General features: G+C 42.0%; 1 protein-coding gene across 1 annotated transcript in view; it reads right to left on the bottom strand.

The window, feature by feature from the left end:
- Window positions 1–6009: 6009 nt before the first annotated feature.
- LOC145390722 (uncharacterized) overlaps window positions 6010–15991 on the bottom strand; it is a 54161-nt gene continuing 44179 nt past the window's right edge. Inside the window, exons 9-11 of the mRNA XM_080265516.1 lie at window positions 9480–9638; window positions 8146–8236; window positions 6010–6324 (exon numbers count right to left, since the gene is read on the bottom strand). Coding sequence (XP_080121642.1) covers window positions 6010–6324; window positions 8146–8236; window positions 9480–9638 — 565 coding nt within the window. The remainder of the gene's footprint in view (window positions 6325–8145; window positions 8237–9479; window positions 9639–15991) is intronic.

Here is a 15991-nt window from a genome sequence, read left to right on the forward strand (position 1 = left end):
TCTGGATCCAGATCCATGGATACAAGATCGGAATCAGACAAATGGGAACCTGAAGACATCGTTCTACACCTGGCGAAAGCATGGGACAGACTGACTCTCGTGTGCGTGATATAAGAACATAAGAAGAGAGGATAACTGCAGTAGGCCGGTTGGCCCATGCTAGGCAGCTCCTAGAAGAGTAACTGAACTACTAGAATGAGATAAGGACAGCAAAGAAGAAGGCTCTCCCCCGCCCTCCAAACCCTCCAGCCGAAGCCGGCAGGAAAAAGTCAGAAAGAACACCACGCCGTATAGAAAAACTGGCGTGGACATTTTACAGGAAAGTGTGAAAGGAGAATAGAGACTATCATAGTGTAACCTGAAAAGAAAATTTTTTTGAATTAGTATTGGTTATAAGATTTTCTTTATTCTATATCCACCCCTTATTTGTCATATGCTTATCTAGCCTATGCTTGAAACTCTCAATGGAAGAGGCAGCAACTACTTTACTAGGTAGCTTATTCCATTCGTTTACTACTCTATTACCAAACCAATTTCTACCGATTTCCTTACTGAAACGGAATTTTTCTAGTTTGAAACCATTATTTCTAGTTCTATCCTGTATGCTCACTGTAAGTACCTTGCTAATATCTCCCTTATTTATACCATTCATCCACTTAAACACCTCAATTAAGTCTCCCCTTACTCTACGCCTCTCTAGCGAATGCAGACTTAGTCTTTTCAGTCTGTCTTCATATGACAGGTTCCGGACGTCATGTATCATTTTAGTCATTCTTCTCTGTACATTTTCTAACGAATTAATATCCATTCTATAGTAAGGACACCAGAATTGTACTGCGTAGTCTAAATGTGGCCTTACTAATGCTAGATAAAGTTTTTAGTATTACTTTAGACGATCTATTGCTCACGCTTCTCGAAATAAATCCTAGGACCCTATTTGCTTTATTTCTCGCATTAATACACTGTTGCCTAGGTTTCAGGTCGTTACTAATCATAACTCCTAGATCTCTCGCATTCCGATTTGCTAATTTCTTTGTTATCTAAGCTGTATTTAGTATCTCCAATGGTCTTGCCTACGTTAAGTACTTTACATTTTTCAACGTTAAATTCCATTTGCCAAGTTTTAGACCATTTGGACAATGTATCGAGGTCTTTCTGTAAGTTATGGCAATCGTCAGTCGAGTTAATGATACGCCCTATTTTTGTATCGTCGGCAAATTTGCTGATGCTGCTATTGACTCCTAAGTCTATATCATTTATATATATGATAAATAATAAGGGACCGAGTACTGAACCCTGTGGTACACCGCTAGTTACTAATCCCCAGTCCGACTTAGTTCCATTTATTAATACTCTCTGCTTTCGTCCTTTCAGCCAGGATTCTATCCATTTTAAGATATCGCCGTCTATACCGTGTGCTCGAACCTTTCTAACTAACCTTTCGTGTGGGACCCTATCAAAAGCTTTACTAAAGTCCAGATAAATAACATCGTAAGCTTTATCGCTATCTACTGCCTCATAGATCTCCGAGTAGAATGAAAACAAATTTGTGAGGCAGGATCGTCCTTGCCTGAATCCGTGCTGACTTTCGTTTATAAGATTAAATCTTTCTAAGTGTTCTCTAATCTTATTTGCCAAAATTGACTCTTAACATTTTTCCTACTATTGACGTTAGACTTATCGGACGATAATTCGACGCAGCTGATTTATCACCCTTTTTAAAGATGGGCACTACGTTTGCGGTTTTCCACGCCTCTGGAACTTCTCCTGAACTTAAAGAGTCATTAAATAACGTTAAAAGTGGCTGACATAATTCTTCTTTGGTTTCTTTTATAATTTTTGCATATATATCGTCCGGACCTGGCGATTTTTGAGGTTTTAACTTATTAATTTCTTTCAATACGTCCTCCTTACTAATGGTTATTTTACTAAGAATATTTTCCGTATTCTCATGGTAAATATTTGGTGCTTGAGGGACCAGGCTTAGATTTTCCTTGGTGAATACTGATATGAAATAATTATTTAGGATGGAGCACATTTCTTTATCTTCACTGGTAATGTCACCTGATTCTGTTCTGAGTGGTCCTATCCTGTCTTTATTTTTCGTTCGGTACATTTGATAAAAACCCTTGGGGTTTTCTTTTGATTCACTGGCAACCTTAATTTCATAACTTCTCTTTGCTTTTCTTATCTCCCTCTTTACTTCTCTATTTAAAATTGTGTACCGGTTACGTAAGTGTTCCTCTCCACGTTTTATTTTTCTATATATTCCTTTCCTCTGGCCTATGAGAGATTTTAATCTGTTGTTTAACCATCTAGGTTCCGAATGATTAGTTCTAAACGGCTTTGAAGGAATATATCTATCTTGGCCTCCGTGTATTATATTTATTAACTCGTTATACTTCTCACTGGTTGAACGTCTGCTTGGTATTGTAGCTGAGTTAATTTCCGTCACCTGGACTACATTCCTATCTACCACCTCCTCCCTCACAGACACCTGACGGACATCTCCAGGTGTTTCCTGCGCCTGACCTATGACCTGGGATTCCACACTGGCCTGGCATTCCCTCCAATAGCTAATCTCCCTGTGGAATACCGTTCGGAAATAAGCTCTTAAGCCATCGAAATCTCCTAGACGAAAATTAGGAACGGTGGAGGTATTTTCAGTGGAACAGACATCCCAAATAAATTTGAACTTAATTTCTTCATGATCGCTATTACCAAGTCGTCCACCAACCTCTATATCGCTAATGATATTTTCTTTATTAGCTAAAACCAAATCTAGTATATTATTACCTCTGGTGGGCTCCCTTATATACTGATAAAGGAAATTATCCTGTACTACCTCTAGAAATTCCTCTGACTCTGCATCTCCTGTCTGAATTCTCCAATCTATCCTTGGCAGATTAAGGCCCCCTATAATTATTACTAAGCTGGACTGTGATGCTTTCCTCATTTCCTCCCAAAGGTATTTACTATCAGCTCTACTTAATTTAGGAGATCTGTAAATTGCTCCTAAGACTAATTTCTCCCTATTGTTACTAATTTCAACCCAGACACTTTCTGTGTCCCTATTTACTTTAATGTCTTCTTTATTATAACAGATTAATGAATCCTTTACATAAATAGCTACCCCTCCCCCCTTTCTTCCCTGACGGTTTGACACAAAAATATTATAGCCTTTTATCTGATATTCTGCTAAAAATTCTCGAGTGTCTGTATTCATCCAAGTTTCACTAATAACGGCAATATTTATTTTCTCTGGACAAATTAAAGCCCTCAGTTCATCCATTTTATTACGTAAACTCCGGCTGTTTGTGTAGTACACTTTCAGATTATTACTAGTAGTTATGCCTCTACCTTGGCATTTGCTGTTATTTATTTTATTACTAACTGGGAAACTCTTTACTTTACTAATATAACAATTTTTTGTACTATCGCTTATCGCCCTTCTATCATCGCTTGTTCTATCATCTATCATCGCCTGCTCAATTTGAAGTGCCTGAGTGGATGTATCTACACTAATGGTTGAACTTTTGTTCTTAATTTTGCAAGTATCGATGCATCTATCCAAACATGGTAATAATGATTTCTGAGTGTAGTTGCTGCATCTTCCTGTACACCTACTTCTCAATCTCGAAAAAATCCCTCCAACTCCCTATCTATCATTCCAGCTAAAACAGTAACTCCCTGCCTGCTAAGATGAGTCCCATCCCAACTATACAAGGCACTCCGTCCATAAAACCGGTCCTTAGCTGTCTATGAAAGGTATTGCATTATCTTTGCAATACCTTTCAAGGCGGCAATTAAACCCTATTGCCCTGCTCAACCATTCCCTTCCAACCCGCCACCTTGGTAAAACACCAAGCACTACAGGGGTTCCTCCCTCTCCCTAACCTTTTCTAACATCAACTTGTGTACCTTTTCCACTGTACCTCACTCTTACGGCTACTAATATCATTGCCTCCTACACTGAGGCACACAGTGGGTTTGTCACCACTTTCCTTTACGATATTTGAAATTTTTCTACCACATTAGCCACCCTGGCCCCTGGAAGACACACATGTTTAGCGAAAGTGGAGTATACATGGCCCTGTTCAGATATCTCACCTGGGAGTCTCCAACAACAACAACATTTTTCTTACCTTTCTTGTTCTGTTTATACTTACCTGTACTGGAAGTTCTCTCACCGTCCTTCTCCTCTACTTCCTCTCTGCCTTCCCTTCACATTCGTCCCGTAGTGCGTCGAATGCATTAGTTGTCTTAATTTCCGTTTGCTTTTTAAGGGTGAACTTCGTTGCACCCTTGTTAACTAGTGTCCAACCTTCAGCCTTTTTCTCTTTCTCCTCCAACATCTCCTCCAACAATTCCCTCATCTGTGCCTTCTCCTGCCTGAGAATTTGTACCTCCCGCTTCAGTTCGAGAAGTTCCTCCTTTAATTCAAGGTAGTCCTTTTCAGTACCTGCAGTGGGGACACAGCTCTCTGCCGAGGAAGCCATTACGCACTAGTTCACACAAGGTAGCACACACTATCACGGGTCACTACGGGTCACCACAACACACACTCTCACGGATCACTAGCACAGCACTATCGCTGATCACTACAACACACTAACACAACCACTATCACAGATCACTAAAGCACACTAGCACAACACTACCATAGGTCTCAGGCACGTCTGAGCTGACTGGCCACACGAGAGCGACTCCCTTCCTACTCTTTGGTCCTGAGATGAAATGGCAGTTTGGATGGTGGCAGGAACACTCCTGCATTTATAGCCACTACCCGGTGGCCAAGTTGCACCCCAAGTATGACATGTATAGATGTTACCTGGTGGATATGGGTTAAACAGTAGAACAAGTAAAATGACAAAATTACCTTTTATTTACCACTTGTTCAGTCTGGTGGCCACGTCACCTTGATAAAATTGATCTTTTGTTTGGGATATTGGAAGGTTATTCAGTAGGCCAATAATGGTCAGTATAGCAAAGTTCAGGTTAATGAGGTTCCATACAATGAGGGTCTACGGTGTATATATTAGTTAATGCATAATATAACATATGATGGTAATGCCACTGGTTAATTTTTGTTCATATATTATGGAATGCGAATCAAGTATGAAAAAAAAAAAAGAATAAATTATTTTCAATAAATAAGCAGTTATACTGTACATGCAGAGCTGAAAGGAGTAGCCTAAGGTATTGCTGATAATATTCCAACCTGTTGCACAAAATGACATTAACTGATTATGCGTATAAAAATTAAGAACTGCATATTGTAGATCACTGTTTTAATGTAAAAAAAAAAAAATCATGTTCACACAACTGACAAATAAACCGGTAAATAGGGTTGCTGGGAAGGCTCATGGTGCATTAACATATGACTATATAATATGGAATGTGAAAGAGTAGCTCAGATAATGAGGTTCCTGTTCACAAAGCAGGCGAGAGGTCTACAGAACATTTGTAATAATTGTTCTATGCAAAAACAAGGCTCTGAGGCATGATCTCAACCTAGTATTTCCACAGCATCAGTGCTACTCTCACTCAGGTATTTACCAGCAGGAACCGAGAAGAGGAGGGAACCGGTTACCATCAGTTTTAGAAGCTTCCAGGAAGGTGCCTGTTAAAGAAATTATTTGACTAGTTGAACTGGCAGCTGGAAATAGAACTGTCTTCTGCTCTGATTATTACCATAAATGCCTGTTCCTCAGCTGTGCCTTTCACTAAGAAGACCTTGACAGGGTTGTTGACAAGGTCCTCGAGTGACTGTAGAGGCTCTGAGACGTATCTGACGGCCAGAAGGGACATTAGGTTGCTGGCGTAGCTGCGTGTCACCACCAACATCATCATCATCCACACCCCCAGCACTACACGCTCCCACCACCACCACCCTGACCTCTCGATCAAGTCTGGAACCAGTGTACATGTCTTCTTAATAACTTCACATCTGGCACATTTATTCATAACTCCATAGTAACATCACCTATCCCAACATAAAGTAAATGGTTAGGCATCAGTCTGACCTTGCTGCAGCAGCACTCTGATACAGTTGTGTGCACTACTGAACAGCCTTTTGGAGCTGAGTGTGTAGACAGGAAGACTGGCGGGTACCAGCATGATCAATACGTACACCCCGAGTGACACCAGAATGCCCAGCCACACCTCCAGTGTCAGAGGCAGCAGGAAGCCCCACTGGTCCCCTTCCAGGCTGCCCCGAACTGCCAGTATGCGGGCATAACTGAAGGATGCGGGGTCTGTGAAGTCCACCACATCGTACCTCTCAGGCGTCATTGTGAACAGCCCAAGACCAATGTCCGCCTCCTGAAAAGAAAGCAAATGTGAAGAAGACTTGCAGCTGAAATATGCACAGGAATGAATATTGCTATAATATATTGGAAAGCCTTTCTGTTTAAGGGCAAATATAAATTATAAACAACACATACACAGGTATTTAACTGGCGGATTCGAATGCCAGAATTTCACTCGTGTTTATACTGTGTTCTCAATGAAACTTGAACTCGGGTCTGCCTTGTGAGAGGTAACTTCTACCCAACAGACCATTCAACCATTGGAAGATTCGTTGAACGTTACCTTATTTTCAAGTATGCTATGCCGACTGAGTGTTCAACCAACTGATCCTGTACCCTTCCTGTACTGATTTTTGCACATCATCGCCTATGGTGTCTGAGGGGCATTAGAATTATTTTTCATAGGTGCCAAGTACCATACCGCTCTTGAATTCACAGTCGCAAGAATCTTATAAATCGATGGTGCTGGTCTGTTTCATTGTATTTATTTCTTGTTTGCGGGACTGTTGTTCTCTTCATATCTCAGACTAGCTGTAATCAAGGAATGTTATATTTTACATGTCCTTACTAATATATACAAACATATGGAAGGTAAACAGAGGAGCGCAAGGCTAAGTGGTGAATCAGAAGGCAATGACTGTGTAAGAGTGGGGAATTGAAGGGAGAGGTGTCAGAGCCAAGAACAACTAAAGTGGTTTATCACACCATTCTGCAGTTTACTAAAGATCACAATGGCGTAAAGGTGGCAGAGGAAAAAATAATGATCAGGGAAATGGGGAAAAGTTTCGAGCAGATAAGTTGCGAGTAAAACATAACATGACGAAGTTCAGTGAAATAATGGCAGAGAAGTTAAGGTGGCACTGCGTAGATGAAGTTGGTGAACATGAGGAAGTACTCGCATGAAGAGTAGTAACACTTGGCAGCCTTGATTTATGGTTACCACCCAGAGATTGGTGGGACAAAAGTGGTATCAAAATCTGAAGTAAATCAATGAGGTACTTTACAGGAATGGTAGGGTAATGTCACGCTGACATATCCAAACCTGAGGCAAAAGTTTGCTTAAATACAAATGCAACACCGTATTGGCATATTTTGTCTCGAGGGTGCCTGCACCAAAATGATAATGTGGTATGATCTGATGCATCCATAGACTAAACTTTTCATGCTTACGACAATTTAGTGTTATATTTCAGACGGTTTTATTCAGCAAAAGGTAAGCCATAGGAAGCCTCATAATAATATGTGAACATTAGCCCTCTCGTGGTTGGGAGAGCTTTAACATCCTATTACAGCTAATGCCAGTCGAGAGTGAGTCATAGGGACCTGAGAGTTAATTATTGTCTCTACCAGGGGTGGATCAAATACAACTGTATTTGTATTTGAGGTGTATTTAAATACATTTTCAAAGTATTTGTATATGTAATTGTATTTTGGCACCCAAAAAAAAGTATTTTGTATTGTATTTGTATTTCTTCATACTGTTTTATGTATTGTTACAGGCAATTTGTGAAATTTTCCGTGCATTAGTGATGATAAAATGTACTTCTGATATGTAGGTATTTGTATTTATAATTGTATTTTTGAGTTTGGGAATAAAAGTATTTGCATTTGTATATTTGTATCATAACTTCAAAAGTGCGGTATTTGTATTTGTATTTGACCCCTAAAAAAAGTATTTTATCCAACTCTGGTCTCTACCATTTTTCTTATGGTCGGAACCGCTTCTAATATTCTATTTCACCTGATGCCGGAATAATATAGTTGACTAAAAGTGAGTCTATGAGCATGAGAGAGTTAATGGACCACAAACACTGGCAGTAGATAAGTAAGTTACCCTTCTGTACACCATGCCAATCATGCCGCTCCAGGACCCGTCACTGCGTAGCATTCCCCACTCGTCATCATCAGGCTGCTTGTATTTGATCCTGAGGTGACAGTAACAACTGTAAAAACTCTGAGAGCAAACTTGATCCCAAAGTGATAGTAGTGCTAGCAAATTTGGCCCTTAAGTGATAGTAATGTTCTAATTTTTAAAAGTGAGAGCAAATTTGACTCACGCAATAGTAAAGATCGTGTTATTAACCCCTCGGCTGCATTACCCTTTGTGGAAAGCATATGATGACGGCTGCGATGGACCTCCGTGAAGGTATACGTGATTCTTTGTACTTTGTATGCTCTATTTTGTCGCCAAATTCCTGTCTGTGTTTAATAAGTGGCCAATCTGGGCATACCCAGGCCAGCCCACATGGCTCAACCCACCAGTCATCTGCTGTACATGATGGAGTAACAACATCGCTCCTGATCTCCCATTCCCTCCCATCTCCCTTCCCACCCAACCATGCAGGAAGCGCATCCATGTACCAGAAAGGCGCCCTGTAGCTGCCAGTGATTCTGAGCCAGAGTATCATGTGCCTAGTGAAAAAGGAATTAAAAGGGAGGATAATGATGAAGAGTTGGAGGAAGAAAGGAGGAGGGAAGGAAAGGAGGGCGAATAAGCCTTCTCCACCACCTCTTCCATCCATCATTGCACTTCTTGCTGAACCCACTCACCAAGTGGTCATCATCACCCTCACCATCTCCGGCCTTACTATGATCTGGGACACCATCACCACCACATCCAACGTCCTCATCACCACCTCCTGTGTCCTCGATCCCACAGCCTGGCCCCTCCACATCCTCGACTCCACCACCACCACCATCACCACCAATACTGCCACAGAGGGGAAGGGGTAGGTGTGGCATTTCCCAGAAATGCCACACCAGCAATTGACAAAAATATACAGTGTTGCAGCCGAGGAGTTAAAACTGAGCCAACCTGATCCTGAAGTGATAGTAAGGACCGTGTTATTAAAGCAGAAAATATACTTGATGCTGAAGTAATACAGTAATAAAGGCCGTATTATTAAAACAGAGAATATACTGAACCTGAAATGATAGAAAGGACGTTATTATTAAAACTGCAAAGGAACATGATCTTAAAGTGATAAAGAAACCGTCTGGACACATCAAGAATAAATAGAATATATTCCGTCTTTGAAGGGTCCATGAAGGCTAAATCTCAACCCTCCAGTTCGAAATGTCTATAGTGTATAAAAACTTCCGAGAGTATCAAGAATGAAAGAAAAAGTTCGTCAGGTTGCAGGGGTTGGCATGATTTTTTTTCCTTACGTAAAATTCATGGCCTTAGCGATGGTTTCAATCAGCTGGTTCTCTGCATTGAAGCCGACAATCTTCTTCTCCCCGGGGTGGTCTGGGTCATCCACGGTCGCTTTCGTCTCGGCCGAGTGGATCACTCGCGATACAACAATTCTTGGTCGCTGTGCTAGTCTGACACGAAACACGAAACACAGTTGATTAAATATGACACCACTGCCATGGTTTTTATCTCCCTGTCTATCTATTTCTCTGTCTATTTATCTATCCATCTATCTATCCATCATTCTGTCTGTCTATCTGTCCATAGCCAGATGCCTTAATCCCGGAAGGGGTGGCCACAAATAAATCATCACCATATCATTCTGTCCTCTGCCATCAGGCCCCACCTCTCCAACACACATCCTCATTCATATTTCTCTCCACACCATCCCTCCAACTCATCTTCGGTGTCCTCTCACCATTTACAGTCACATTCCATTCCTGGTCAATATCTTCTCCATTCTGTCTACATACGATCAAACCATCGCATGGCAATTCACTTATTGCTTTCCAGCATATCCTCATCAACACCAGAGTACTCCTTCACTTCCTCATTTGTCTGTCACTCCATATAACTCCACACTCTCTTCTCACATAAGTTTTATTCACAGCTCTCACCCTTGACTTCTGTCCTTCCAATAAAGTCCAAGCTTCACTTTCATATGTCTGAGTGAGGATCACAATATATACTGTCGTGTACGGACTTTTTTTTCTTTTTTTTTACTTTCTTGCTTACTTCCCTATACCTTATGACCGCTCTCAGTCTCACAGAGCTGATCTTGTATACACATTCACCACAAAGCACACTTAGTTAAATATTACACCACGCCCCATTGTGCCGCAAAACAAATCATCATCTTCATTATCCTCATGACTTTATTTTTCCACTTTGGGGATGAGGTAAAGTAGAATCCAGAAAACAAGGAAACAACAAGAAGCGGCGTCAAGGCTCAGCAAACCCGTCCCCCGCAGTCATTTTAGTGCTGACGTATAAACACAACAGGACATCAGGTCAAAGATGTCACATATCACAATTGGAGTAAATCGATTGAAAATTGACGATTTTTTTCCCATTTGGAATTTTAGGCCCGACCCACCTGACACAGACCTCCCTACCGCTAACTAGGGGGTGACACCCCTGATGTAATGAGGCATGTAATAGGATGCAGATTTGAAAGATGCACATTTAGGTTTTGGTTTCATGTTGATACGACGAATTTGAAAGCAGTTTTGGCGATTTTTTTTTTTTTTTGGGGGGGGGGGCCTACAGCCTGGACCTTGGCCCAATTTGGCCCAAAATTAATCAAGTGATCAGAAGCTCATAGCCCATCATCCCTGTAATTTTGGTCAAAGTCGCACCAGTAGTTTTCGCGTAAAGTTGTTAACGGACAAAGAAGGACAAACGGAGTGAAAACAAAACCAGTCGTCGAGCTCTTCCTGGGCAGGTAGGGGTGAAAAGTATGAAAATGAAACAGCTATCAGTGGTATGTCCAGTGAAATAGGCACCATATCCATCCATACATAACTGAAGCCTTTCATAATCAAGGCTCTGCCGTACAGGCCAAATGACCCTAACAAAACTGCACTCCATAATGGCTGTGAAGTAGAACCATACCTCTCCCCCCCTACACACACACACACACACACACACACACACACACACACACACACACACACACACACACACACACACACACACACACACACACATGTACAGTCGTGGCCATAAATAATCACCTATCCTCCTGTACCCCGTGCCTCAGATTGGCTCCTTTATGCGCGGCAAGTCACACTGGTTTAAGAGGGGCTGAGAGGGAGGGGCCAGAGAGAGAAGGTAAGGTGGGTGCGGGGACGAGCGATGGTGCTGGGGTGGAGTGAGGGTATGGGGGGAGGGTAGGTAAGGGAGGGAGAATGAAATGCGAAATTGCGGCCACATTATTTGCCTTTTTTCTTTCATTCAGGGCATGATATAAAGGAGTTAATATTCGGTAGATAAAGCTCCATTGCACCTTGTATAGCGGCGTCACATAACAAGCATTAGATAGGTGGTAATGTCAGGGACTGGCTCGTGAAAGAAATATACTGACGTGACAGATCAAACATTAGTGCGGAGCGAGATATTTAAGTTTATCCGTGTATTTTGACTTCACACGCATAATGGAATGTGGATGGCTTTGACTACCGTGATGTTTGTGTAAGAGACGTCCTCTACCCTTACATGTAATTAATTTTTGGAACTAAATATTACATGCAACCTTTGACATGGCTGTGTCCACAGTAAGTATGATCATCCTTTCGGTATACACTCCCTCTATACAATCACCATCATGTCAATTCAATAATTATTTAATGACATCTGTATATGATAAGGCTGTTTAAAATAATTGTGCATGAAAGGCAAATACTTTTGATGTCTGTGCTCATGGGTGGATATGAAAACGGTATCTTTCAAAATCTGTATGAGGGAAAAAGAAACAAAATCCCACCCAAAGTCCCAAAATATATTTGTGTCAATGTTCACCAACATTGGTCAAGCCAATGCAACCAGGAAAGCCCTAAATACCTCACGCAGGCTTCGCGGCACCGGGGAAACAATGTTGTTGATGGTTTGCTGGTTTCATCTGAACAGCTCCAACTCGTCCCTGGTGCGGTGGAGGAGGCGGGCACGTGTCCTTTTGTTCTCTGACTTCCAGGCGTTGACAATCAGGGTCCACACGATCTCGATGGCTCCGCACTATTATTTGATCTGTTACATCAGTATATTTCTCTCACGAGCCAGCCCTTGATATCACCACCTATCTAAAGCTTGTTACCTGACGCCGCTATACAAGTTGCAAGGCAGCTTTATCTACCGAATAGTAACTCCTTTATATGATGCCCTGAATGAAAGAAAAGACAAATAGTGTGGCCAAAACTTCGCATTTCATATTCCCTCCCCTACCTATCCACCCTCCCCTCCCTCACTCCACCCCAGCACCATCGCTCGTCCCCCCACCCACCTTCCCTTCTCTTCTGGTCCCTCTCTCTCAGCCCCTCTTAGTAGACTGTGCATTGCTGCGCATAAAGAAGCCAGCCTGAGGCACGGGGTACAGGAGGATAGGTGATTATTTATGGCCACGACTGTACCTGCAGTTCTTATACATCTAGCAAACAGCCAGAAAATGAATCATTTAAAATATTACGTACTATTTTTAAGAACGTTCTGGTCATGATGCTGTTGTTCATGAAATCCACTTAGTTCGATTATATGTTCTTCAGCATATTCCTCAGCATTCCGAGTCTATTCTTAACAGAAAAATTTTAAAGCATCTTTCCTGTCACAACCATCTTTCTGATCGTCAGTAAGGATTCCGTCAGGGACGCTCCACTGGCGATCTTCTCACCTACCTTTCAGTCTCCCGGTCATCTTCCTTTCGGGACTCTGGAGAAAGCTTTGCCATTGCACTTGACATCTCAAAGGCTTCCGATTGAGTCTGGCATAAATCTTTAATTTCCAAACTGCTCTCCTACGGTTTCTGCCCTTCTCTCTGTGCCTTCATCTATTGCTTCCTTTCTGGTCGTTCTATAGCCGCTGTTGTGGACGGCCATCGTTCTTCTCCTAGATCTATCAACAGTGGTGTCCCTCAGGGCTCTGTCCTATCACCAACTCTCTTCCTTTTGTTCATCAGTAATCTTCGAAGCTGTACATCTAACCCTAACCACTCGTACGCTGATGACTCCACCCTCCACCTTTCCATTCGGTTCCCACAACGTCCATCTCAGCAGTTACTTCAACAAACAAGAGATGAGGCTATGGCACACCTAATGTCTGACTTGGCTCGTATCTCTGACGGGGGTAAAAATAATCTTGTTTTTAATACATCAAAGACTCAGTTCTTACACCTATCAACCCAGCAAAATCTTCCACAGGAGTACCCTCTAATGTTTAATAATATCCAGCTCAATCCTGCATCATCCTTGAACATGCTTGGGGTTTCATTCACTCGGGATTTATCTTGGAAAGATCATATTACATCTCTTGTAAAATCTACTTCCAAGAGATTAGGTGTGCTAAGCCGACTCCGTACCTTCTTTACCCCTGCACAGTTCTTGACTTTATACACTAGTTTTAATCGCCCCTGTGTAGAGTACAAATCTCATGTGTGAGGAGGCTCCCCTCATACAGCTCTTCTCAGTAGGGTGGAGTCAAAGGCTTTTCATCTCATTAACTCTCCTCCTCTTACTGGCTCCCTTCAACCTCTGTCACTTCGCCGGACTGTTGCATTTTTATCTAATCTCTATCGTTACTTCCATGATCACTGCTCCTCTGAACTGTCTGCTTGCATCCCTCCTATACAACGGGCGCATAGCACCCGTCTATCTTAGGAACAAACTCTCATCCCTTTTCTGTCCAACTCTCAAATGCAAGAGTCAGCCATTACTCTCAGTCCTTCATTTATGCAGCAGATCAACTCTGGAACTGTCTCCCTCTGTCTGTATTTCCTACATCCTATGACCTCCAGTCTTTCAAATGCAGTGTGTCAAGGCATCTCGAAACGAACGGATCTTGAATTTGACTCTCTTTTGTATTGTTTTTGTTTTCTTCTTGGAAGGAATTGTTATGCGGGCTCCTAGCCTTTGGTTCCTTCTTCCTCGCATGAATATATATATATATATATATATATATATATATATATATATATATATGTTCATAACACCATTTAATTCAACTGAAGAAGGACGTCTAGCAGGCGAGGAGCTAATGAGGTTATATCTGATCCCCCCATTTCGAAATGTCTCTCCGGAAGTGAATATAGTCATCAGAAAGTGGCATGAATGAAATTTAAGTGACTGGCTGGTGGGTTTGAGACAAAAATTTTATTCAGCATATCTTCACGAACTTATCATAGCACATACAACATCCATTTCCTTTCAACTGACTAGTTGTATATTCCTTCCTGTCTTTTTGTCCTGTTAGCTTTCCTTCTGCCCACTTAATGAAAGCTTTATGGTTACTCCCTCGATAATGTATTCTCTTCTCTCTGAGCTCACTACCCTCACCTTGTTCCCACACCGTCCCAGCCCATCCCACCTGCTCCTCCCACCCACCCGTCTCAGACGTTCAAGACCTGGATAGACCTGTCTCAAAACCATTACACTCAGAAGCCCTGCCCATCCCACCCACTCCACTCCACCCACCACACTCACACCTGGAAGACATGCATGGACTTTTCTGAAAACCTCGAAAACCTTAAGACTGATGGGTAAGTTTTTGGCACACACTTTCATTTCCCTGGCCTAGTGTGATTTCTGTTGACCTGAATAATTCTGGTGGACCTGCAGGGAACTAAAGGAATCTGGAAGACCTGAACTGTAAAATACCAAAAATCGCGGCAGAGATAGAGCTGATTTTTTGGCATAAGCTACAGTTCGTTTTCTTTTTCTTTTTCGTTTTTGAAGGCTCCAGCATGCTTGTATGCATCAGCCTTGGGCAGCTAATGGCGGGACTCCATGCTGCTCGATCTCTGGCAGCTTCCCTATTTAGTCCCTTATCCTTGATGTCACACTCAATGATCTCGTCCCAGGTCTTTTTCGGTCTGCCTCTCGGTACCCAACCCCTAGCATTAACACTTCTCACTTTCTGCACCCAATTATCATCCTGCTTCCTCTCCACATGATCAGTCTACCTCTCCTCATCACAACACCAATACACTCCAGTCCCATCCTACCTCTCAACTCTTACATCATAAATCTAGTCCCCCCAGGCCTCGCACTCAGGGATGCACTGCACATCCACCTAATCAATGCCGTTTCTGTACGTTTGAGCCTGCGAATATCCTCTTCCTTTATTGCCCAGGTCTCACGACAGTGGGTATAATAATAAATTAACTATACTGACATGAAATCACTTCATGGATCAAAGGTGATTTGAAATGGTTTGGAATTGCCTAAACAGAGTGATATGTGCCTACATTACTCTGCATAGTTCTGAACAGGACTGGAATGATCTAGAGTGAATGGAATGAATGTGAGGTGACCTGAATGGACATGAATTAATCTAAAATTCACTATAAGGACGCCAAAGACCCCAAATGGACATAAAGCAATCTAACTGCACTTCATTCATCATCGCCATTCTATTCCTTTTTCCCAGTTTACTGGGCTTAAAATGATAATTACAGTAGACCTAAGCTCATTTCAGTGAACTTCTGTTGATCTGACTGGGACAAATTAGATGGCACGGTCTTGAATATACCTAATTTCATTTAAATATGCCTAACTGGATCTGCTTTAGGAAGTTTGAGCCAGTTCCTCGAAGAACTGTCTCATGAAAATACTGCAAGGGAAACCCTTTTCATCTGATTCCTGGTAGTGACTCTGCCGCGTATGGTTGTACCTAACTCGGATATACTGGTCACCGAGATGTACGGGCTTCTTCGCCATGGGAAGGCAGTGTTCCTTCGAAGAAGCCTGAATGGTCTTGAACTGGCCTGACTTAATCAGCC

The sequence above is a fragment of the Coenobita brevimanus genome, chromosome 15, assembly GCF_032717465.1.
Source record: "Coenobita brevimanus isolate Jiangsu-jjx chromosome 15, ASM3271746v2, whole genome shotgun sequence".
Taxonomy (NCBI): Eukaryota; Metazoa; Arthropoda; class Malacostraca; order Decapoda; family Coenobitidae; genus Coenobita; species Coenobita brevimanus.